We start from the raw sequence: 22,177 nt of genomic DNA, 5'->3' as shown, positions 1-22,177 counted from the left end.
GATGGCTGAATTCCACAAGACGCTCATTAATGGTGTACATTGAAATAATGAATATATACATGAATTGCAAAGAAATCGCCTCGCCAGAGGGTATATAGACCGTTGGACGGAAGCTCTTCATCCGCGTCGTAATAAAGTGTAGAGTAACACAGTACAGGGATATTATTTTCAAACCAAAAATCAGGTCATCAAATCCCCACGGAGGCGGCATTCAAATGAGGTGTTCGTCCCCAAATGGTGACCCAGGTTTATCGCGATTGAGCGACGTCGACGACTTGTGACTCCCCGGAGAAGTGTAGACAGTGCTTTCATTCTTCAGGTCGAAATGAGTAGTCGGTGTTGCCACTCGGGTGCGGCTTGAAGACAGGTCATGGTCTCCTGTGGCCGACTGGTGGGAAACCCTCGGTTCAGTCCATGTTTCCATCTCGACGGTGCGCATCACCTCAAATGGTTCTACAGTGCTAAGCCCCTCAATACCATACTGACGTGACTCAAGTCGCGAAGCTTTCGAGGGACCGGTTGACGAGAACAGCTTGTTACTCTTGCGACCCGTACCAGAAGCGTAGTTGCGGGAAGTCTGCAGAAGACGGGGTAGAAAGAAACCAACAAGAGGTCGCAACGCCGGAGCAGAGGCACAAATCTGGTCATTTGTAAGCCGCGAACAATGATACGCATTTCATCCAGAGAACATACCAGGCCCATGTTGATCTCAACAGACGCGGCAAGCAGGACTGGCCAGCCCAGCCATGTAGTGTCGTATGAGGCGACCATGCTCTTCCAGACGTACACCGTGCGAACCGAGCCTGCTACATTGACCACAATACCCAGGCCGAAGATGGAAATTACGGCAATCCTCTGTCGAGTAGGCAATTTCAAATTCCAAATCAACGGCATAGGAAGGACAGTGACGAGGAAGTCGGTGAAGATATTGATGACACTTGCGGAGAAGACAATGGCACCATCATTCAAGCAGTGGTATGGATAAGTGGGCGCCAGATCCCAATAGGCATGAATCGGACTATGAGGCAGATGTAAGTCATGGCAAGAGCATGGGACTATCGGCTAACTTACTCGCACTGGAAGATGCTGAAAAGCAGAAAAAGAGCGCAGCTGAGGGAGACAAAAGCCATTCCCCCAATAAGACACCAGTTGTAGGTTCGGTAAAGGCCCTTACTTCCGGCGCCGAGAAGACGCTTGCAGAACCATAGGAGCGAGAGTTTGGTGACTGAGGAGGACAACGAGAACAGAATTTGAAACACCAGATTGAGTTTCGAGACGCTAGTAAGCCACGTCGGTGGGACATCCCACATATGTCGGTTCCAGCCGTATCGTACAGTCGCGAGAGAGGTGATGGCACACATCGCAATGGCAAAGCCCTGGGACGATCAGCAACGGTCCAACATCTGTCATCGTCGAGTCTTATCGCGTACCAGGGCAATCACAATCAGAACATCATCAAGACCGGGACTATACGTAATCTTCAAACGAGTGTAAAGGCGAAGGAGCGTAACGACGAACGCAATAGATAAACAGACAATATTAACGATGAGGGCACCATTCCCGCGAGTTGGGGGATCGACGTAGTTGGGAATAGGCCATGTAGCCAGAACTTCGGGAGGCGGCAGCCTCATTGTGGCGACGCCGTTAAGAGACTTTGATCGACGCGGAAATATACAGGGTTCAGTCGTGGAGGAAAAGAGGTCAGTGGTGTTCGTCGGATGGTCTGAGTCACGCAAGCATGACTGTCATCAACGCGATGAAAGAGTCAAGGACCCAAAAGCCATGTTCGGACCAAATTGCGAGCGAGGCAAGCAGAGACTTTACAACCAGAGGCTCTGAAGACAGCCTCAGCAATCAAGAGTGTCTTGACGAGCGAGGTCGATAGTGGCAAAGGATCAAATGGCACCCTAGAGGACGAATGCAACAGGAGACATCTGGCCAGTTGTTATATCCTGCTCACGGAGCCAAATACCCAACACAAGAGCGCAACAGCCCGGATCTGGACCTAAATCAACTATGGTCAGAGAGCCAAGTTTCGGTGGGGATTCCACTTCCCATATTGGGCCCCATGTACGTTCCATAGTTCTCCGACTCCAGCTGCACGGAATTCCCAGGGGACCTCCAATAATACCTCGTCGCCACCATGGTTCATCTCATGTGCTTGCAAAAGTAGTAGTATCTCCGAAAGTTTGCTGGGATCTATAGTAGCTCGTGGCTGTTATAGGCAGATCCAGGGACCCATCGCTCCCCTTCGACTCCACCGTCGAAGATCTATGCGACAAATCGCCGACGACGACACAAAATTGCGCCGTCGCTCTCTCAGCGAAGTCAATGCTAATTCTGTATCTCGGCCAGTCTCGAGACTCCAAAGTCAAAAGATGAATTAGCTGGGATCATTCGCCAAACTTGACGATTTCCATGACAGAACGATTGGTGAAATTTCCGGCCCCTGCAGATGCACTACATTCCTTGCAGCTGCGGTAGCCAATAATGGCGAGCCTTACGTGGTCCAAGCAATCTCACTTGCACGAGCCTCCTTACTAGCGGGGTCTGATAGGTTACTGTCGTATTGACGACTCAGTACTCGGCAGAAGTCGTTTGACTCGTTTCAGCTACGAAAAGGTGATACCTAGGGGGTATCTAGATGATCTGAGATTCGTGGGGAACTTGGAGTAATCGAAAGGTAGGAGCATTGTGTGGAGCAATGAATCAAGACTTTTTGACTCAATAATCAGAAAGACTAAGAGGGAAGAGGATGTGGCCCAAGTGTAAGAGTGGCTGAACCGCTGAACTTGTCTGCCCACTTTGCCTCGGTTCCGACTTTTCCCACGAGGGCCATCGCTTCTCTGGGTTAGCGCAGACCGCATCCCCGCCTCCACACGAAAAGTAGTAGAATCAGTGTATCTCAAATAAATTATGGTTCTAACAGCACTTTTCACCAAGTCTCAAATATCTGACCAAGGTTATTTTTCCGTGGTGGAATATACCTGCCATGCTGAAACGTCTACAGTAGGCTTTATCCTTGATTCGCTACCTAATCCGGCAGTATGCCGGCATTTGAACCTTGCGCCACCAAGATGTAAGCGAACATTAAGCGAATCCCATCTTTAGGATTCTGGACTCCTGCAGTCCCTGGCATAGATATGGTACCGAACACGGATGCTTCGCACTTGTCCGTACACTCAAGAAGTGACCTAAGGTCTGAGGAGGTCCCTACTATGGCACAGCAATCATTGAGGGCAATAGTCCCCCACATTGATCTTGTAGACACTCTTGTCTGAACAATCAGTATTCGATGTTTCAGCAAGAATATAATCCCGACAGGTTCTTAAAATGTGGACTGCGGTTTTTTCCATACTCCAGGCTCGAGGCTAGTAGTCTACTACCTAGAGAGGTAATAGTCTATCTTCGGTTATTGATTGACAAACTTAGCTATTATTCGGATCATATACTTGAACGAGTGCAGTCTTCCAAGAAAACCGACAGAGCTCTTGACCATGGATGAAACAGCCGTAAAGTTGGTGCCTCAAACTTCCAGCGAGTCATGACAACTACCAAACCACTCGTTATCGTTTGGCGACCCGTGGCACTCGGACGGAAATCATTTATCCTGACTTAAATTTGGGTAGGTTTTATCCTTTTATCCGGGGAAAACAACCACATCTTGAATTCTGACTCTCAATTTTGAACCTTCAGACCTTGCTATCAGAAGTCACCTGCCTGATCAGAGCAATGAGAATCTCTCTTTTGCTTGTCACCCACCAACCCAGTATCCTTCTTTTGAGCCCACTCTTCAACTGTGTACAAATCACTCAGCCATGCACTGCAGTCGCCTTCTAGGCACTCTCCTTAAGGTCAAACGTTAACACACCTTCCGAGTATGACTGATGGGGTTTTGACTTTTGCAATATACAACTCAAACATAATTTGATCCAAATACTCAGAATCGGATAAGACCTCGACTTGCCCTAAATGGCTAATGTAGACATGCCTGATCGGATCCAGGCGTGTTAGCTCCACACATATCAATAGCGGACGATCTTTTGCAGTCTGGGCGCCGATCATCCAGACAGCAACCGTTGGATCTCCGCAGAAGATTGTGGTTATCCCAAGCTTCTTAGCTAGTTAGCATCTGATGAAGCTTTTCAGACTTTACAGATCTTGGGCCAAGGCTCAGCGGCGGGAGGATCAACGTGGCTTTTATTCCTTGATACAATATCCGACGAGGCCGACGAACCTGTTAGAAAGTGCGGGCAATGAGAGTCTCCGGTCTTGGCTACGTATGTTCAAACTGAGCAAGGGACCGTGAGGACCACTCCGAATTCCCCCAGACCTCTCATGTTGGGCTTGCTACCTGATTGTAAAGATAGTCATGACAATGGGTATAGATTGATGCAATAGAGCATAACCACCAAACTGGCGATAGTCCTGTTTGTCCTTCCCCGGAAGCAAACTAGTCCTGTTGATAGCAACGTTATTATTGCATCTACATTCAATCTAATCTAACCCATAATCTGAATATCTGATGGACTTTCAGCCTCTCATAATGCCAATGCATACGTTACCTAATAGAGACACCAAGTCCATAACTCCTTCGGGACATACGTACTACTATGCCTCAAGACTATCAATGAACCTTTCCTAAGATTAGTCGCTCAGATACTATGCCTCTCTGTATTGTTTCCCATCATCACTTTTATAGACCAGTAACGAGTATGACTTCAATCGTCGTCCGTCCAAGAAACCCAATCGCAACTTGATAGTGACTTTCAGAATCAGGACGGTTATCTGTAGTTCTCCGTCATACTGAGCCTAATATATCGGTTTCGTTACGTGTGTCATGACTGAAACCGAAACTCCTTCTTTGGCAATTCCATCACACTGGTCAAACTCTCCATGAGTATAAACACTTCTCTCAAGGAGATCAAAGTATTGCACGCGCTTGTATGTCAATTTCCATCCCCCGGGTTCTCAACCCGGGGAGTTAGATTAGGGCGAGGAAATACACCTTGACTTGCATAAATGGATGGAATGGCAGAGGAGCCGAGGCAAATGTAATAAGACCACACTGAAGCAGATAACCGCTTTACTAGGATAGTGGTCGGGCTTTTGAGTTAGAGGCACGTTCTCTCTCGGACCAGAAGCATTATGTTCGAATGCCGGGGTTTAGAGAAGCAGGCCTCTGAGCTCAAAGGCTGTGCGATGTCGTGTTTTGTGAAAAGGTGCTAATATATAGACGTACTACTCTAGTTACAGTGAAGGGTCATCAATGATTTCAGCTGCCAGTTGAGGAAAGCGTATGTGAGTTCTAAATATTCAGTAAGAGTTAGTGCATACCACAAAAGTTCAACCAGGCGTCTCATCGAGTCATCTATCAATTCCAATTGAGATTTAACAGATGATCTTAAAGAAGCGCCAAGGTGAACATGTTCTTTGTCCTTGATATCAACCAGGTAGGACTATGAGATGGACCTATGACGATTGTTGAGTGTTAATTGAGGATTGGAAAATAAAGGCCTGTACCATGCGGACAGTCGGACACCAAGTACTCTGCAGATTGTGGCTTGAGCCTTCTGCAGCCTAGGAGCAGGGATGCCCCTGTAATGTTTCATGGACCAGTACGAGACACTGGCAAATCACATTTGTTCCCTTCTCCTGCATGCTTTTTCTGGTGTTTCCACTAGGTTGGGGAAATTGGATTGAGTTGAGTGCGAAGAGCCAAAGTGGTTTCTTTAAGCATACTATTCTCACTTCGTAACCAAGTCATATCAAGAGTGAGTAGGCTGCTTCCAGGTTCCATGGTCCATAGCTGCTAAAGTGTGCTAAGGTTGTGGGGTTCTAAGACACCGGATGGAGAATCATTATTCAGTCTAAGGCAGATATTGACTGGAGTCACTGCACAAAGCAAGTGCCTGCTACTCTGATTCAGTTTGAGGACTTCACCCCGAGAACCCCGCAATGTACATACTTACAGTAGCTGATTCGGATCATTTGAGGGCACGCTCATGCGCAGGGCGTGAGGGGAAGACAAAGTGGGCCCGGAGAGGCCGAAATTCTTGGGATTATTAGCCAACAGGATGCATTGGCAGTCAGCGTGCAGAATAATGTCTTGAATTTATCCCGATGTTGCAATAGGCATCGCCAATAATAATATAATCAAGTTCAATCGATGGCAATTCTGCTCTATCATTCGGCTTGTCGTCGGACAGATCGGCAATTCTTAAAGGCACACTGCATCTAGTATCTACCTCAACTCAATCGAGACAATGCGACGGATTATCAGAAGTCCAATGTAACATTCAAGTGACATACATGGACATGAGCATCTTCATTAGGGATATTTGACGTGCAAAAACCCGCGAGCGCCTGCTTCCTGGCTGGTCCAGATGTTGCTGCTCTAAGGAGGGTGAGCGAGTCAGGTGATCCGCTCAGCCTTTAACCCCCTAGGTATACTTACCCTATACTCATCCCGGTCCATGGGCATTTCTTCGGACAATTGTCCCTCAGCCGTTTGGCAATTGCCTTGGAAAGGTCAGTTGTAAAATGCGATGTTACGTTTCTACTGGAGAAACTGAGTCTACTTCTTGATCTTTTTCATCGGCAACCATTAATATCACGTTCTCCCGTTACCTTATGGGGAGTAACTCTGTAATGCACTCTATAAGGCCGTCCATTCCTCGTTTGTCCGCCTTGCTTCGCGCAAGAAACCGTTTCCTATGCCTTCTCCCGGGCCACCTCTACCGCCCGGCATACTCGTGGATGAAGAGATCTCGCCAGTATACGATTCCAAGTACTTCTACCCTGCGAGGCCTGGAGAGGTACTCGCCGATCGTTACCAAACCCTGGTCAAGGTTGGCTGGGGTGTGTCTTCAACAGTATGGCTCGCGCATGATCTGCATGGGTAGCCTTTGTTAAATTCGAAGCTCCCTCTGTCTCTAACAAACAGACAGGCATATCGAAGAGCCAGAGAGCGTTGTGGCATTGAAAATCGCCAATAACAATGCGAGTTCCGCTTGTCATGAGCGAGAGATTGAAGAGCACATTTCCACGGCAGATCCATCACATCGTGGTCGCTCAATTATCCGCACATTACTAGACTCTTTTGAAGTTAACGGCCCAGAAGGTTCTTATTCGTGTCTTGTGTATCCGCCTATGAGGGAGCCATTGTCGATGTATCAGCGGCGCTTTGACGATAGAAAGATGCCACTGCCCCTCATTAAAACATACATTCGTGCACTCCTCACGGGGCTTGATTATCTTCACAAAGAATGCAGGATAGTTCATACTGGTGAGTGTATCGTCGGCCTTGCTTCCCCGTCGGTGATGCTGAGCCCAGGCGGCTGCCTAAGGTAGATCTGAAACTTGAAAACATCATGGTCTCATTCGAGAATCCGACCGTGCTTGTTGATTTCATGGATTCTCAGCTTGAAAACCCGACGGCTTTTAAGATTGATTCGACGGGACGACCAATGTATCAGTCCCGTAATCGCTTCGGGCCCACTCAAAAGCCTGAGAAGTATACCACAGCTTGTCGACTTTGGCTTGGCAACCAGACTCGAGGAAGACGACGACTGGAGTGTCTGGCCTATTCAGCCGGACCACTATCGGGCGCCAGAGGTGATACTGGGTAATAGATGGCAAATGCCTGCGGATATTTGGAACCTTGGTGTTCTGGCGCGTCCCGTTGTTCTCCAAAGTTGTTGCATCCACTAATGCCAGACCAGTTGTGGGATATGATCGGAGGCAAAGAGCTATTTCGGCATATCCATGATCAACAAGGTCGCTACGATGCTAAACTACATATTGCCGAAATAATAGCCTTACTCGGTCCACCCCACCCGGAGGTGATACAAAGATATCAATACATGCGAGAGTACTCGTGGTCTGAACCTGTTAGACGAGAAGACGACAGAGTATGCCAGACCGCGGAGGAGTACTTTTGTGGGCCATTCTTTGACAATAGTGGTATTACTGGGTTTTCCTATCTCGAGTGAATTATACCGAGACTCACGAAACATCTTAGGTCGCTTTCTCTACGAAGACCTGATACCCGACCGAAAATTAGGCGACACAGCTTCCTTCCTTGAGGGAGAGGAGAGGGAAGCGTTTCTGGATCTCGCCAAGGGAATGCTTGTCTGGCACCCAGATGCGAGCAAAACGGCAGGCGAACTGGCGGAGCATCCCTTTCTTCAACCAAGCAAACAAGCGCCTGATTTCTGCGAGCGTTTGCTAGCGCCATAGCTCGAAATCGTGGTTAATCCCAGTTCGGCGGTGCCATCAGATGACCGGCTGAAGTGTTAACATATTTGTCTTCTGAATGATATCTAATAAAGTCAATTGATCTGTCTTGGATCAGAAAGTAGTAACATTGTACCCTAAAATAGGATCCAAGCCATCAATCGCAATTTCATCGGGGTCATGGTTCTAAAAATTGCTGTCAAGGTGGATGGTATGTGTAATTGGCGCATGTATATAATATATTCACCACGGAAGAAGCGATCGAAGGTTCCCAATTACACCGCGCCTCCCCTTCTTGCAGAAATAGGCACACATTACACTCCTAATTAGGAAGGAACGACTATCTTCCAGTCCCTTTTTGGCAGCAAGGAGCCAGCGTCGCTCCTGCCTTGTCGCGGCGCCGTCGCAGCACGTCCGCAGCCAGCGGATAGATCTGATAAGCACGTTCCCAGTGAGCCGGCACTCAATAAAGTAAGCAAAGGCAACAGCTTCCCACCAGCAAGTCCCAGGTTATGTTCTTCGGGAAGCATTTCCTGTGGGAGGACAAACTCAAGTGAGACGATGTATACTCGCTCGTCGCAGGCTGGCGATAGCACAATTGAGTAGATTCGAATCAGATACGCGCGTGGATTTGACAAATCCACAAGCAAAACGCGCTCAGTGCGCGAAAGCTAGGTCATTTCTGTCTATATAACAAGTGGTACAAATGCTACACAGATTCGAGCACCTTCTAATATATTGCAAAAAAGTCCTTTACTGCTACCTACTTAATACTTTAACCAGGACGTTGTCCAGGGCCAGTTACAGGTCTAACTGTGGGATACAAACAAGTCGACAGTCCTATCCAGATCTTAGATGATATACTTAGAAATATTCACAGAGAGTTAAGTTACTTAAGTAACTTGAAGAATTAAATGAAGGCGTCTCTAGCGGACGCCCCTTTTCGGAGCAAAAGATATTTATGGCTCACATCCAAGCCACTTGGCAGCCAGTTGTCCGGCTTGTTTCAGAATGGACACTTTCGCCGGAGGAGCCGTTGACTGGTGCATGTGAAGAAGGCCTGGACTCCGGCGTGGCTGGACCCGAGACTGCCCGCAGGCATCCTGACCAATGAACCACGGTGCTGCCTGAGAGCCACGGCAGTTCCCGCGCTGACGTTTTTTCGTTGCGTGGCACTCTTTGAAACAGGGGAGAGTCTGGACTCTGCACTCAGTCATACTCATACAATGATAAAAAGTAAGGTAGTGTGTGCTGTTGTACCTGATATGGAGGGTGGAGATACACAGTGATAGCATTAACGTTGAGATTATTATTAGTCGAGGTCATTGAGATCTTCGCCGTAGAAATCTCCACGGCGTTAGACCAGCCTGAAGGACAATCGAACAAATCAAGATGTCCATCGCAGTCAAAGGCCATCGCTTGGCCCCCAACCCAGACCCAAGTCGGAGCTGAGATGTTCCAATGCGGAGGGCGATCGATATGATTAATATTAGTAGTAGACTAGTATCTAGTAGTACTGGCTAGTCTGCTCCGTAAGGTAACCTCGTAGGATCCTTCCTCACGATTATTTAGACTAGCGTGTCCCATTCTTCTTCCTTTCCACTTTACCCTTCGGTATTTAATATTGTTTCCTTCTTTTGAGTTTCCTTTCTTTTAGATTCGACCTACGACATTCATTTATCATCCCGACTTGTCTGGTTACAAGTTCAATTCCCCTTCCTCTCGTTCGAACTAATTTTTTAACCTTCGACGTTCGTTCTCCTTACATCTCACATCGGTCTTTCAGTCTAGCATCATGGAGGGTCATTCGGCTCCACCTGCTGCAGAGGCTGCAGGTGCAGGCACAACGACCGATGCTGCTCCTCCAGTCCAGGCAAATGTTCATGCCCATACTGACCATCATAACCAACCTGTCAATCATGAGGAAAAGGAACCTGGCGTTGGACGCCTCACGCCTCGACCAACCTTTCTGGCAAACCTTGCCGACTCCCGCGAAAGTCAATTCAGTTTTCACCGTCGCAAAAACGATGACTTTGACAGCTACTTTGTATGTGTTGTCTGATTTTCTCCTGCTGTTTGGATCCGGTACTAATTTGCTGGGTGGATAGCACGGTCCCCGAGACCTCGATAAGCACTCGAAATGGCCGGTCTTTCTTCGAATGCATGGCAGTGTCTTGCCCAAACTGATTCTTCCTCTGCTATCTGTCGCGGCGTGGTCGACTTTGATCACATGCATCTCATATTTCAAACATCCCCGTAAGTGGCTCGGCTGCAATATGTGGTGTATCGTTGGCTGATCGTACCATAAGTTGGCATTAACAATATCCTCCTTACGGTTCTCGGTTTTGTCGTCGGTTTGGCTCTTTCATTCCGAAGTTCTACTGCTTATGAGAGGTATGCAGTCAACTCTGCAGCTTACCATTGTTATTGCTAAGTGTGTCTCAGGTGGGCAGATGGACGAAAGTATTGGGCGCTCTTGCTTCAGACTTCTCGCAACCTTGCTCGCACAATTTGGGTCAACACGGCGGAAAGAGAAGGTGAATTTGCAAAGGATGACCTGCTGGGTAAACTGTAAGCCTGACTCAGAATAACATCGCGAACTGGCCTAACCCATGTAGAACGGCCATGAACCTCATCCTCGCCTTTGCCATCGCTCTAAAGCACAAACTGCGGTTCGAGCCGGATATCGGCTACGAAGACCTGGCGGGCCTGGTCGGACACCTGGATACCTTTGCCAAGGAAGCCCACGATCGTACAAACCTTCAGCCGCGCAAGAAGAGTTCCTTCAAGGCGTTTGGTGAATATCTCGGCGTCTCCTTCGCCGAGTCGAATCCCAGGAAGCTCATCAAGCGCTCAAAGAAGCCTCTGGGCCATCTGCCCCTGGAGATTCTCAATCACTTGTCTGCATATATTGACCGTTGCATTGCGAATGGCACTCTGTCCGTCAGTCTTCACCAGAGTCAAGCCAGTAAGTCCTCGTCCTTTCAAGTGTTGTTTGGCGCCTGGACGATGTTGCTGATTACTTGCACCAGTTGCTGCTCTGTGTTCATTGAACGAAGTCCTCACTGGAACCGAACGTGTGCTGGATACACCACTGCCGGTGGCCTACAGTATTGCCATTGCTCAGATTTCCTGGATCTATGTCCTGGTGCTTCCATTCCAGCTCTACAATGCCCTGACATGGATCACTATTCCCGGCTCTATCGGTAAGCCCTCTCCCTCCTGTGGCATATGGGTGCAGAAACTAACTTGCACAGTCGCCGCATACATCATCCTCGGTCTCGCCACGATCGGCAGCGAAATCGAGAACCCCTTTGGCCAGGATGTCAACGATCTCCCCCTGGACACATACTGCAGACAGATCGCCGTCGAGCTCGACATCATCACCGCCATGCCGCCCCCCAAGGTGGACGACTTCACCTGCCGGGACGAAAACCTCGTTCTCTTCCCTCTCAGCACCTCTGGGTACCCCGAGTGGAGAGACCGCAGCGTCGAGGATATCCGCGCCGCGCTGCGGGCAAAGGTCCTCGCCAACACCCCGTCCTCGGGGTTCTCGAACTCGTCCACCATCTTCGGGGATGGAAGCCTGCGGTCCCGGACCGATACGAGCGTGGCCAAGGCATCCGTTTGAGATGTTGCTCCGGTTTCGGTCGAAAGTAAAGTAAAACGAAAAGTTTGATTTAAATTGAAATCTATATACCAGGGTCCATCGGTTATCGTGTTTGTACAGCGTTGGCATTGATCGTCTTTCAATCGAGCATGCGAGTTTCGGTGTTTCGTCTGAACAGAAAGGGCATTTGCAAGCTTTAGATATATCTCTCCTTTATGAAAATTAGTCATGTAGGACTCTTTTATATGCTAGCATTTTATACAATAGTCGTGAGTATTTGCACGAGCATCTGTGTTCGCGACCTAATCGACGTCCCACCCATTGTATGAATGTTCGTAAAAGGCAAAACTCATCCAGGTGCATCTGTCGTCATAGGTGTCCTGGATGTCTGGTGCTCTGGCCGTTATCACGCCTGACGCTGCCTTTGCCTCTGATCTGGTGGGCTTGCGTATGCCCTTGGCTCACCCGATCGACGGAGCATGTATATAGCACTCCGTCAACAATCCTGGTATTCTGTCTTCGCGGAGCATGTTCGCGTGGGGCACCCTGTCCGTGTAATGTCCAGGGACGCGACAGAACCTCAAATGCATAGACATTCCATCTCGTCCATCTCCGGTTTATAATTCCCTGGAAACAGAACCACCCTATGGGACAAACAAATCGCCCCCAGACCCATGTATCACCGCCCCGAGGTAATTCCCCTTCGCGCACACCCGCCACGCCACGCTCCCCCCGGTCGCCGTCGCAGATTTACTCCCCCCGCMGCCACCGATCCAGGAGCTCAGCGCAGCAACGACGGCCGCGGCATCCGAGCATGGGACGCGGATCCAGACTGTTTGCGCTTGGCTCTCCTGCGCGATTTTCAGGATGTCGAGCGGGATGGCTGTGCCTGTGAGGCCGAGGAATTGGGCGAGGGCGGCGGTGAGGTGGGTTTTTGCGGTTAGAGGGTCGAGGGGGGATTGGCTTGTTGATGTCGGTGGTTGGGTGATTCTGCGTTTTGCCCTGGGTTAGTACCTATGCGTGGGTGGAGTGGTGGGTGTAGAGCGTACAGTTGGAGTTTGAGGTAGGTCCAGGGCGGATTGCGGGAGGTGAAGGTTAGGACTTTGGCGGAGGAGGCTTTTGACGCGTCGGTTTCCTCGGGGGATTTTCGCTTGGACGGTGTCGGTCCTGTTTGGAGGTTGGAAGGGTTGTCTATTGTTGAGGTCATTGTAGTGTTTGTGATTACGCAGTATGCTGTGGGTTGTTGAGTTTGTGTTGGTAAAAAAAGTTGTTGTTGCGGATTGGCGCGATAAAGAAAATGTCCGCGGTCTTCGTGATGTCACGGAACAGCGGACTCGGACATTTGAGAAAGCTATGGGCGTATCCAACCAGAACTCTGTAATCCTTGGAGAATCAATTGTTGTTAATGACAGCCTCCTCGAGTCTCTGGCGAGCTCTTTTTAGGAATTGCTCTTCTCCGTCTTTTCCAATGTCCAGATCAGTGATACAAAGAGTCTTGTCGCGCGATTTCAGGCCGCGGATTACTTCTCCATTGGACTTGGGAACGTCGAATATCTATCATGTATTAGCCATCCGGCAATATCATGCTGTATAATAGGCGAAGTGCTCATGAGTAAGTATACCTGGGCAAAAACCCGCGATACAGCTGCGTTCGCCTCTCCGTTCCTGGGCACCGCGGCAACGCAGACATCAACTTTCTCTGCTCCCACCGCTATGATACCTTCTCGGGAGCTGGATGCGTTCGGTTTGACGTGGCATGCAATCTGTAGGCTGTATTTCTTGGGCAAAAGTTGGGTCTTATTGCCGGATTTGGTGGTTACGTTCTCGATCAGGCGGAGGAGAGGGGTGGCGCGGCTGTTCATGGGTGGACTGTAGTCAATTGAACCTGGTGTTAAATTTCGATATGCTCGAGCAATAAGGTAAAGTATTCTATCTCAGTTGTGCTTTTAATCAGGTTCCAGCTGTGGTGGTGTAGAAGAGATGCAGAGTAGACAGCGAAAAGCTTTACTGAATATCGAGTCTTGGCTCGCTTATATATACTTCTGTTCTGCGCAAAGAGGAAATGAAATACCCAGAACAGCGCAGGACTCGCAGATGACAAGGCGCGAGATTGTCTCAAAGAATTGAAGACTGGGCCTGCTGATAGTATATCGTCAAGATTGCCCTTAAGCAACAATGCCTTCTCTATCCGCAGCCACTCTGTATCTGCCCGAAGATTAGACGTTGAGCATTCGTCAAATGTACATGAATATGATGCGGTAATAAGCCGGTTAGCAATTAGATTTGCAATGACTACTATGAGTGATAAATATGATTAACATACTCGGAAGGGAGTTTAAATTTGTAGGACTGCCTGTTTACCGGATAACACCTTCGTGATAGAAGACATCGCGTAGTATCTCCCAAGTCTAGCATACCTGGGGCAGGCGATGATGCATTTGACTGACAGTCGGAGCCTTGTTGAGCCAGTTGTACTTTCTATTGCTTCAAGTACTGAATTTGAGATGAGTACAGAGAGTAGAGTACAATGGAAAGCTTAACCCGGAGCATGATCGTAGATTGATGAATTGCTTGAGACAGTATAACCCAGAAGCGAGACAGAGAGAAAAAGACGAAAATAAACGATCTGATGCAGGAAGCAAAGTGGTAGAGACCGACAAGATGTTTTGTTTACTCGCCTCTGCAATCCTCCCAAGGACGCTTTGCTCTCACCATCATCACTGGCAACGCTTTCACTCTTCCACCAGAACACCGTTTTATTCAAATAGCATCCTTAACTTATGTTTGCATTTCTTAATTGTGTACAGCTTTGGTTGGAAAGCCACTGGTCTTTGATCACAGTTTACTTTCCTCAGTAACTGCGGTTGATCGCTCTCTGTAAGTCTCGACATGTTCGAAGAGATAAACAGGACTGACCATGGGAAGGAACATATTCACAGGGGATCCATTGCTTTATCTCATTCCTTTTGGCTCTCAGAGTGCCCTACATCGTTATAACGTATTCACATCAGAACGCGAATACTCCGGGGTCCCCGGTTTCCAGAGGACGACTTACACGTAACCAATGGACATCTCCACTCGAAGGGGCCTCTTTCAGAGAGCTCTCTATCATAGCCTCGGTCTTTTCCCAGGACCAGGCTTTTACACCGGCCTAGAGTTCTATTCACATGAGGAACGAGCGAATCCCCCTACCCTCGAGGCAAGTGAATTCCTTCTTAAGCCTGCCCAAGGACGAGCTTCGACCCAGTGATGTAGCCAACATGCCATCATTAATCCGTCGTTCTTATGTTGCATAAGATGTCTAACCAGGTATCTTAATTTAGGGAGATTGGAACACTTCGGCTGTTGCTCAATCTGTTACCCATCAAATCGATCCTCTGACCCCCTTGCATACTACTGTGGGCCTCTCCCCTTATTCGAATTCCCAGGATGCGTCCGCTACTCGAGCGCAATTGACGGGTGGGCGCTCTTCAATATCTGCTTCGCAGCCTTGCCTGCATGTGGGATCGTCTTGCCCAGATTACCAAAGAGTGCCTATTTCTCAATTGATACATGAACCATCGCCTCTCTCTGCTACTCAAGATGCACCGGAACACCGGCCTCGGGTAAACTACGAGCCTTCTGTTCTGTCTGAAACTCAAGGAAGACTTGATCAGCCTGCGGTTCCTTCAAGCGCCCACTCCTCACCACTAGTGGAGCACAAATGCCTGGTCATAAACACTAACAAGAACCTGGTAAAGCCCGAGCCAGCAGCTGCAGACGACCAAACCACCCCTCATGGCGATCAAACATACTGGAGTCTGGAAAACTTGCCTGACGTCCTTTACGTTCTCAGACCCAGAACGGGCTACCGCAAATCGAGACACCGTGTCTATAAAACAACTAGTGCAATTACTGGAAAGCAGATAAATGACTTTGCCGTTCTCCCGAGCCAAATCTCCTCGAATGTCGAAGGATGGAGACTCGAGGCCTGGATGCGTTTGGACCGTCGCATCACCCAGCAGGATATCATCGACCGTGTCAATCCCAAGTACACATTGACCGCAGAGGAGATTGAGTCTCGCAGGGAAAGCTTTCGCAATACCTTCCACGTAGCTAATTGGAATGCGCAAAAGTCCGTCTGGGATATTGATCGCATGCTCAAGGCTATCGGAGTTGACACCCAGAAGAACTCCACCAGGGGACTGACGCCTGGTTTGATCGATCCATCAAAGGGTGAAGCTGGCGGACGCATCCCGATACCAGGAGAAAACATCATTCCTATGAAGCAGGGAAGGATGAATCTAGAAACCGCTTCCAGGAGCTTCGATGGGATGTGCGATGGTCGCCGTCCTGGCCCACTTCATGCTTCGCAGGCAGATTTAAGAATGGAATTGAGCAGGTATGTATTTTGGCCTGCTTACTTCAATCTACAGCGTTGCTAACGTTTGGCGTTAGCCACGAGATCGAAGCTGACCTGAGGTTATCGCAGCAAGATTTCGCAATTAATCCGTAAAATTCCTTCTGTGCCCTAAATCGAGTTCTATACTAACTCCCTCTTCTACCAGCAACGCGAGAGCAACTGCATCGCTGCAAATTAAAACAGTTGACTCCACTCATGCGGATTTCGAATACCCAGATGTAGATGGCTTGACACATTGCATCGAGCCTCCCAGCCAACGCATCCACGATGAAGACGATACTGTTGGCCGCACAATGACTTTGCAGAAATTTCTGAAGAAGAACCACATGTCGTACGAGGATTGGCTTCTCTGCGATTACGAAGCTGTTGACAGAGATACCTTGAAGCGTGGACGCACTGAGGATTTGAAGTCTCAGGGCCCTGCAAACATAATCGCCAGCTCGAAGCGCAGACGTGTTGAGGATATGAGTGTCGATGAGTCGGCAGCTGGCGACGGCACTAGCACAAAGCGTAGGAGTATAGAAAGATCGAACATTGGCAAGTCCGCCAAAAGATCCAGCGATGACTTTTGGGCTACTGTCTTGAAAGGCTGAATGCTTACTGACGACCGGAAACTGCACACCAGGAGCTGGCGTTATGGTTGGGTAAAGCTGCCTGTTTTTCCAATTCTTTACTATTTCCTTTCCATGTAGCGAGTACTTGGGTCTTCGAGATTTTACAGGGATATGGTTTGCGCTGGGAAATCTCAGTTTGCTTTGATATCAGTTTTCATGGACATAGTGACGGAGGCAGGATGCACACTGTACAATTTCATTTCACAAAAATAGGAATGCATGTCACATTGCTTTTCCATTCACCTCATTCCAGCACTGTCTCTACGTATCCACCCTCATATTGGCCTCTTTACACTTCGTACACGACTTTCCTTCCCACTAAGTGTTCTCCCACCTACAGCAATCATCTTCTCTGACTCGTACTTAAAACACACCTCAGCTCTGTCCTCAAAATCAATCCTTAGAACGAGGCTAGCAGCTATAAATGGAAGTTCCTACCCCAATGACATTCTACCTTCTCCCTCTCCCTCAAGCCCCTCACCAGCCCACCAGCCTGATGAGCCTCCTTTTAGAAAAACACAGAAGTACAACAAAAGACCCTATTCAGCCCCAATATACTCAAGTACAATAAATCCTCACCGAGTGAGCGATTTTCAGCTCGGGCCCACCCTATCCACTCGCTTCCTGCCCTGCCGGGGAAAGGGAGGCCATTCAGCAGCGAGCAGCAGTCAATATAATTGTTCGCAGCTTACAATACGTGCAGCAGACCAGACAATAGACTCCACGCAACATCTGCCATCTAGCCACGCGATCTATTTCCGGCTACCCTGTTCCGGCTTCGCTCAGCAGAACCAATGAGAATTTTTCAGTTGCATTGTTCTGAAAAAAGAAGCTTTCCAGCCTCCTTGTGGTGTACCTGCAGCGCTGGGCGAACTGGCGCTGAGTGGGTCTGCAGCTGTCAGTGACGATATGACAGCGGATATGCATGTCGAGAGGCTTCGTCCGGGGAGTGCGGCGGACAACCCAGGAATGATAGTAACATGGGCAAGCTGCGTATCATTTTGAAGAGCATAAATTCTACGTTTCAGAAAGACAGCTTCCGACAGATCATATTAAGGTGTGTTTGTGAGTCTGGGGCTTTCAGGGGCTCGCTAAGGAGGCGAGGGAGACAAAGACCAGGAGAGGCATGTCGAGTGAATATTCGCTCACCCCGTTTCATCACCATCGCACAACCAAACTTCCCCCGATTCAGTCGGCTATACCAACCTCCACATTATTGAGAAATCGAAAAGAATGAAGAGCTCTCAAAACTCAATATGGCGAAGTCCAATTCGTCTTCGTCTTTATATTCTCCTGATCTGTCTCCTTCGGGATTTTTCTTCCTCGAAACACTTTTCCACTTCATATTCGCAAGTACCGGCTTGCTCCCACAGATCGCCGCAACGACCAGCATTCAGCAACAAGTTACAGGACAGCATCAGGTGTGTGGTGATGAGTGTTCTTTGAGTTGTGTGCGCAAGTGTTGCCCAGCAATGCCTGGGTTCAGCACTGTTCTTTTGCATGGCTGACATCGGTTTGCAGCCTCAACAATGGGCAAAATCGAGAGAAAGAGTCCCAAGGGCTCCAAGAGCTCTGAAAAGCCTCAAGGCMACAAAAGTGAGTCGACTTCTCCATGTCACTTTGGAAATCGATCCTAACACGGCAGCAGAAAAAACTCCGAGGCAGGGCAGCACCGAAGCCGTCGACCCGCGGAACTTTACAAGCTTCCGTGAGGACCAGAAGGATTGGTCCTGGGACAATCTCCCAGCCATCCTCTATCAGTTCAAGCCCACAAAGGAGGATGAGAAGAAAGAGCGAGAGCCTCCCAAGATGAAAGTCCTGGGCGGCAAATGGGTCAGAGACATCGGGATCCTTCCGGATCACATTTCCTCTGACGTCGAGGAGTTCAGAGTCGAGGCATGGATGCGACTCGACAGGCGCATCCACTTACAAGACATTATTGATAGGATGCACAAGGATTTTGCAATTGAACGTAACGCCCTTCAGCAGCGGAATGTCAGATTTCGGAAAGCTTTCCACCTGATTGCCTGGAGTTCAGGCAACAAGATCAGTTGTCAGCTTGAGCAAGATGTTCTCGAAAAAATGAGTGAGCAAAACATCGACCCCACCCTCAATTCGACCCGTGGGTTGACTCCGGGCCTTATCAACCCTGAGCTTGGAGAAGCGGGTGGTCGCATCGCTCTTCCTGACAATTATGGACCTGACAGACGTGGCCATCGTGGACCACGCACGCCAAAGAAGAAAAGGACTGCGGCAAAGACTGAAGAGGACGTCGATATGAGCGATGCTCTTGACCCCATCACTCCTGTTAGAGAATATGTGCCTCTGACTCCCCCGTCAATACCACCTCCCTTCATCAAGACTGACTCTTCGTTCGGTCAACGTGCAGCTTCTGGGGAGTCGATGACTACCATTTTCAGTCCTTCTTCTCCTGTTCCAAACTCCTCTGTTCCCCTTTCGCCTATCCTCAGTTCTCCTCTTCTTTCTCCTGTCCTCTCTCCCGTCCCTTCTCCTGTCCCCGGTTCTCCGGTTCTTACTTTTACTGTTCCCGAAGAGGACCACCTCGACTCTCCTCTGGAGGAAACCCTCTATGATGGAGACCTGTGCCCTTGCAACTTCGACTTTTTGTTCAAGGAAGAATCGCGTCAAGGACTCGACTGGCCGCGCCGTTGCGAAGAGGAGCTCTCTGGCCTGAAAGTCTTGAAAATGCGCCACCGGCTTCAAATGAAGCGCCAGCACAAGGCCTTCAAGAAGACGCTACCTTTCTGCAACACCGATTCCCTGTACGCCAAATTTGCCAGCAAGTTCCACCTCGACGACATGATCAACGTTGTCCCAATTTCTCGCACGACTGCGCCGCCATCGCCGGATCCACTATTTCCATCACTCACCTACGAGCCTATGACGTTGCGGCTGATTTGTCGCCCACGTCCTACTGACGAGGGTGCGTTGAAATGGGTATACGACGTTGCACTCAACGAGTATTACGCCGGGCAGCGATTCCTCTTTGAAATGCCTTATGTGGAGGGCGTCATGTGAGGCTAGCTCTGCCTTTCAATCTCTGCGCTTCCTGTTTTTACTTTCCCTTGTTAGTGAGCGCCTGGTGTGCCTTTGTCAATTTGTCTTTCTGTCTGTTCTTTTTTTGTCTGGTGGCCTTTCGTTTCTACAGATACCCCTTACGCGGAGGAAGTCCTCAATTTCCTGGGGAGGAGCGGAGTTGGCCTTGGAGTCTTCGGGATTGCGGCGTCTATTGTGATCGTTTGAGCTCTGTGTCTTTCTTTGCTTTCTGCTTTTCAACAGCTGGTATGCTGTCCACTGGGCCTCTGGACCGGAAGTGGTGTTGTTCGGATAAGGTTGATTGCCAAGGCGGCGTTCCGCCGATAGCGTGACTGCCACGAGTTTATGATATGCAGGGCTGCACTTTCCTCTTTGGGCAGAGTGAGCCAGCCAGCGAAATCAATTTGTTTCTTCAATCCTTTAACTCCTCAATGCTGTAGAGTCATCGATGCAATATCGCCGGCGTTAGCTCGTTTGGCTCACGGCATGATATATTTTATAATGCCTTTCGCGTATACTTCCAGACTTGAAACCTAACATGACCCAGTAAATAGTCAAGGATACCAGACAGAAGTACGCGCTCGTAAACCGAGTGATCATAATTAAACCTCCAGTAATTTCTAACATCTTATATAGAAGTCTGTTATTTATGTCAAACGTAAGAATCAGCTGCTTACATATCAAAAGAACAGTTTCATCAGAGACCTTCCCCTCCAGTATAAGCCACACAGACCGGTAATGTAGTTGCACCGGTTCTATAGCATTAAATTCTGGGCATAATTTGTCATCACTAATTGGATTCCTATAAGCTTGTATAATTATTCAGCTTAACGTCGACATCTATGTCTGTCCTTCATTTAAATTGAGAATCACTATTACATTGATCTAGAAAAATATCCGAGTCTGTAGATGTATGTCACTCTCAGAGTAATATACCTGCTCTATATGTCAATCTCAGATTTGCTTAAGCAAGGATCCCCTAGCCCCAAGCTATTCACAATGTGACTTCTGGTGTTGTATTCACAAAGCTGCAACACTCATGTATAAATGTGAGAGTTTACTGCTTTTTCCTTCTGTATAACAATTCTTACTCTCTACTCTTCATCTTCAGTAACATATTTCAAGAATATCACATTTATGCCTATTTCCATAATATGTTCTCTCCACCTATTGATGCTCCTGGTATGTCGCCTCCTACTGCATTCCAATATCACAGAAACTAATATGCTACGTCCCAGCTATGCAGCAGTTGACATGCCATCGTCAGTATTACATGTTCATCGTCAAACAATGCCATACTAACACACCTCCAGATGACGCCCCTCCTGACCGATACCACACCTGCGTCAACTCCCACCACGCAGCCTACTCGGAGAACAATCTACCACCTGTTCTCTTCCGCCTGGAGGCACCAGAGTTCAATGATCTTCCCCCGCTGAGAAACCTCGTCGAGAACGGCCAAGTCGTCAAGGACCACGACGGCCGCCCCCTGCGCGCCTTTCCCTTCCTGCCAAGGTACATCTCCGTCCGCCCTGCAGCCTGGCTCCTCGAATACTGGATGCGGACAGACCCACGCCTCACATACCGCGATATAAAGGCGCGGATGGTCGTCCCTGTAGCCCAGCGGCCGCGCGAGAACAGCCTCAACATGCGCCGAGAACGCCAGTGCAGGAGTCCACTGGCGCTATCCTGCTGGACGAGCCACTGCCGCACCGTGGGGAAAGTGGAGGTCGAGCGTGTTGCGCGCTGGTCGCTGGACTAGATCAGGTATAACACGACCATGGAGATCGAGTACAGGAAGAGCCCGGGCCCGAGCCCAGGCGACCAGCGTACTKCGGTGCGGCTGCGCTCCAGGACTCTGGCTGGCGGTGCGGCGGCCTACTACCCTCTGGATTTGTTTCTAAATGGTGAGGAGGCTCATGTCCCTAGTCAGCGGATCCGCGAGGCGTTGAGTCTCTTCTGGCAGTTGTCGGAGAGGGCTTCTCGGCTCCGGCTCGGGAGTTGGAGGCTGCTTCCCGCTGAGGAGCTCCCTGGCGCGTGGCGGCGTGGGATGCAGCGCGGAAATATGGGCGAAGAGGGGGATGTGGAGGCTGGTTCTGGGCTGTCTGACACGGTCTAGCTGTAAGGTGGGCCAGTCATCCAGGTGGGTGTTGCTATCATAGAGGTGGAGTGTGGCTTGTATATTAATTTGGTTGGAAGAAGATTAAGTTGAAGAAGATTGATCTGTCATTCACGTCTTTGGCAAAGTGATGAAGA

At 49.1% G+C, this 22,177-nt stretch overlaps 9 protein-coding genes across 9 annotated transcripts; 6 read left to right on the top strand and 3 right to left on the bottom strand.

The window, feature by feature from the left end:
• Positions 1 to 211: 211 nt before the first annotated feature.
• Positions 212 to 1,631, bottom strand: Asppvi_004414 (uncharacterized protein; the record flags this gene model as incomplete). The annotated part of the gene is made up of 4 exons (XM_043300367.1): positions 212 to 640; positions 694 to 1,018; positions 1,072 to 1,376; positions 1,431 to 1,631. 4 exons carry the CDS (start codon positions 1,629 to 1,631, stop codon positions 212 to 214), a joined length of 1,260 nt encoding a protein of 419 aa, XP_043156302.1.
• Positions 1,632 to 6,716: 5,085 nt separating this feature from the next.
• On the top strand, positions 6,717 to 7,631 carry Asppvi_004413 (uncharacterized protein; the record flags this gene model as incomplete). Its single annotated transcript, XM_043300366.1, has 3 exons — positions 6,717 to 6,901; positions 6,951 to 7,288; positions 7,354 to 7,631. The coding sequence occupies 3 exons, from the start codon at positions 6,717 to 6,719 to the stop codon at positions 7,629 to 7,631; spliced, it is 801 nt and encodes a 266-aa protein (XP_043156301.1).
• A 2,402-nt stretch (positions 7,632 to 10,033) lies between these two features.
• Asppvi_004412 (UPF0187 domain membrane protein) lies at positions 10,034 to 11,869 on the top strand (the record flags this gene model as incomplete). Its single annotated transcript, XM_043300365.1, has 7 exons — positions 10,034 to 10,285; positions 10,347 to 10,494; positions 10,548 to 10,632; positions 10,684 to 10,809; positions 10,857 to 11,206; positions 11,271 to 11,444; positions 11,496 to 11,869. The coding sequence occupies 7 exons, from the start codon at positions 10,034 to 10,036 to the stop codon at positions 11,867 to 11,869; spliced, it is 1,509 nt and encodes a 502-aa protein (XP_043156300.1).
• A 623-nt stretch (positions 11,870 to 12,492) lies between these two features.
• Positions 12,493 to 13,055, bottom strand: Asppvi_004411 (uncharacterized protein; the record flags this gene model as incomplete). The annotated part of the gene is made up of 2 exons (XM_043300364.1): positions 12,493 to 12,838; positions 12,898 to 13,055. 2 exons carry the CDS (start codon positions 13,053 to 13,055, stop codon positions 12,493 to 12,495), a joined length of 504 nt encoding a protein of 167 aa, XP_043156299.1.
• Positions 13,056 to 13,240: 185 nt separating this feature from the next.
• On the bottom strand, positions 13,241 to 13,710 carry Asppvi_004410 (DUF167 domain-containing protein; the record flags this gene model as incomplete). The annotated part of the gene is made up of 2 exons (XM_043300363.1): positions 13,241 to 13,402; positions 13,471 to 13,710. The coding sequence occupies 2 exons, from the start codon at positions 13,708 to 13,710 to the stop codon at positions 13,241 to 13,243; spliced, it is 402 nt and encodes a 133-aa protein (XP_043156298.1).
• Positions 13,711 to 15,145: 1,435 nt separating this feature from the next.
• On the top strand, positions 15,146 to 16,843 carry Asppvi_004409 (uncharacterized protein; the record flags this gene model as incomplete). The annotated part of the gene is given in 4 exon segments (XM_043300362.1): positions 15,146 to 15,157; positions 15,172 to 16,229; positions 16,286 to 16,339; positions 16,396 to 16,843. The coding sequence occupies 4 exon segments, from the start codon at positions 15,146 to 15,148 to the stop codon at positions 16,841 to 16,843; spliced, it is 1,572 nt and encodes a 523-aa protein (XP_043156297.1).
• A 1,550-nt stretch (positions 16,844 to 18,393) lies between these two features.
• Positions 18,394 to 19,903, top strand: Asppvi_004408 (uncharacterized protein; the record flags this gene model as incomplete). The annotated part of the gene is made up of 2 exons (XM_043300361.1): positions 18,394 to 18,460; positions 18,510 to 19,903. 2 exons carry the CDS (start codon positions 18,394 to 18,396, stop codon positions 19,901 to 19,903), a joined length of 1,461 nt encoding a protein of 486 aa, XP_043156296.1.
• Positions 19,904 to 21,075: 1,172 nt separating this feature from the next.
• Asppvi_004407 (uncharacterized protein) lies at positions 21,076 to 21,683 on the top strand (the record flags this gene model as incomplete). Its single annotated transcript, XM_043300360.1, has 3 exons — positions 21,076 to 21,103; positions 21,160 to 21,183; positions 21,235 to 21,683. The coding sequence occupies 3 exons, from the start codon at positions 21,076 to 21,078 to the stop codon at positions 21,681 to 21,683; spliced, it is 501 nt and encodes a 166-aa protein (XP_043156295.1).
• An 18-nt stretch (positions 21,684 to 21,701) lies between these two features.
• Positions 21,702 to 22,040, top strand: Asppvi_004406 (uncharacterized protein; the record flags this gene model as incomplete). Its single annotated transcript, XM_043300359.1, has 1 exon — positions 21,702 to 22,040. The coding sequence occupies one exon, from the start codon at positions 21,702 to 21,704 to the stop codon at positions 22,038 to 22,040; it is 339 nt and encodes a 112-aa protein (XP_043156294.1).
• Positions 22,041 to 22,177: the final 137 nt, after the last annotated feature.

Source organism: Aspergillus pseudoviridinutans (assembly GCF_018340605.1).
Source record: "Aspergillus pseudoviridinutans IFM 55266 DNA, scaffold_3, whole genome shotgun sequence".
Classification (NCBI taxonomy): Eukaryota; Fungi; Ascomycota; class Eurotiomycetes; order Eurotiales; family Aspergillaceae; genus Aspergillus; species Aspergillus pseudoviridinutans.
The sequence above is the reverse complement of the archived record's forward strand: the minus strand, read 5'-3'. Positions and strand labels throughout refer to the sequence as shown.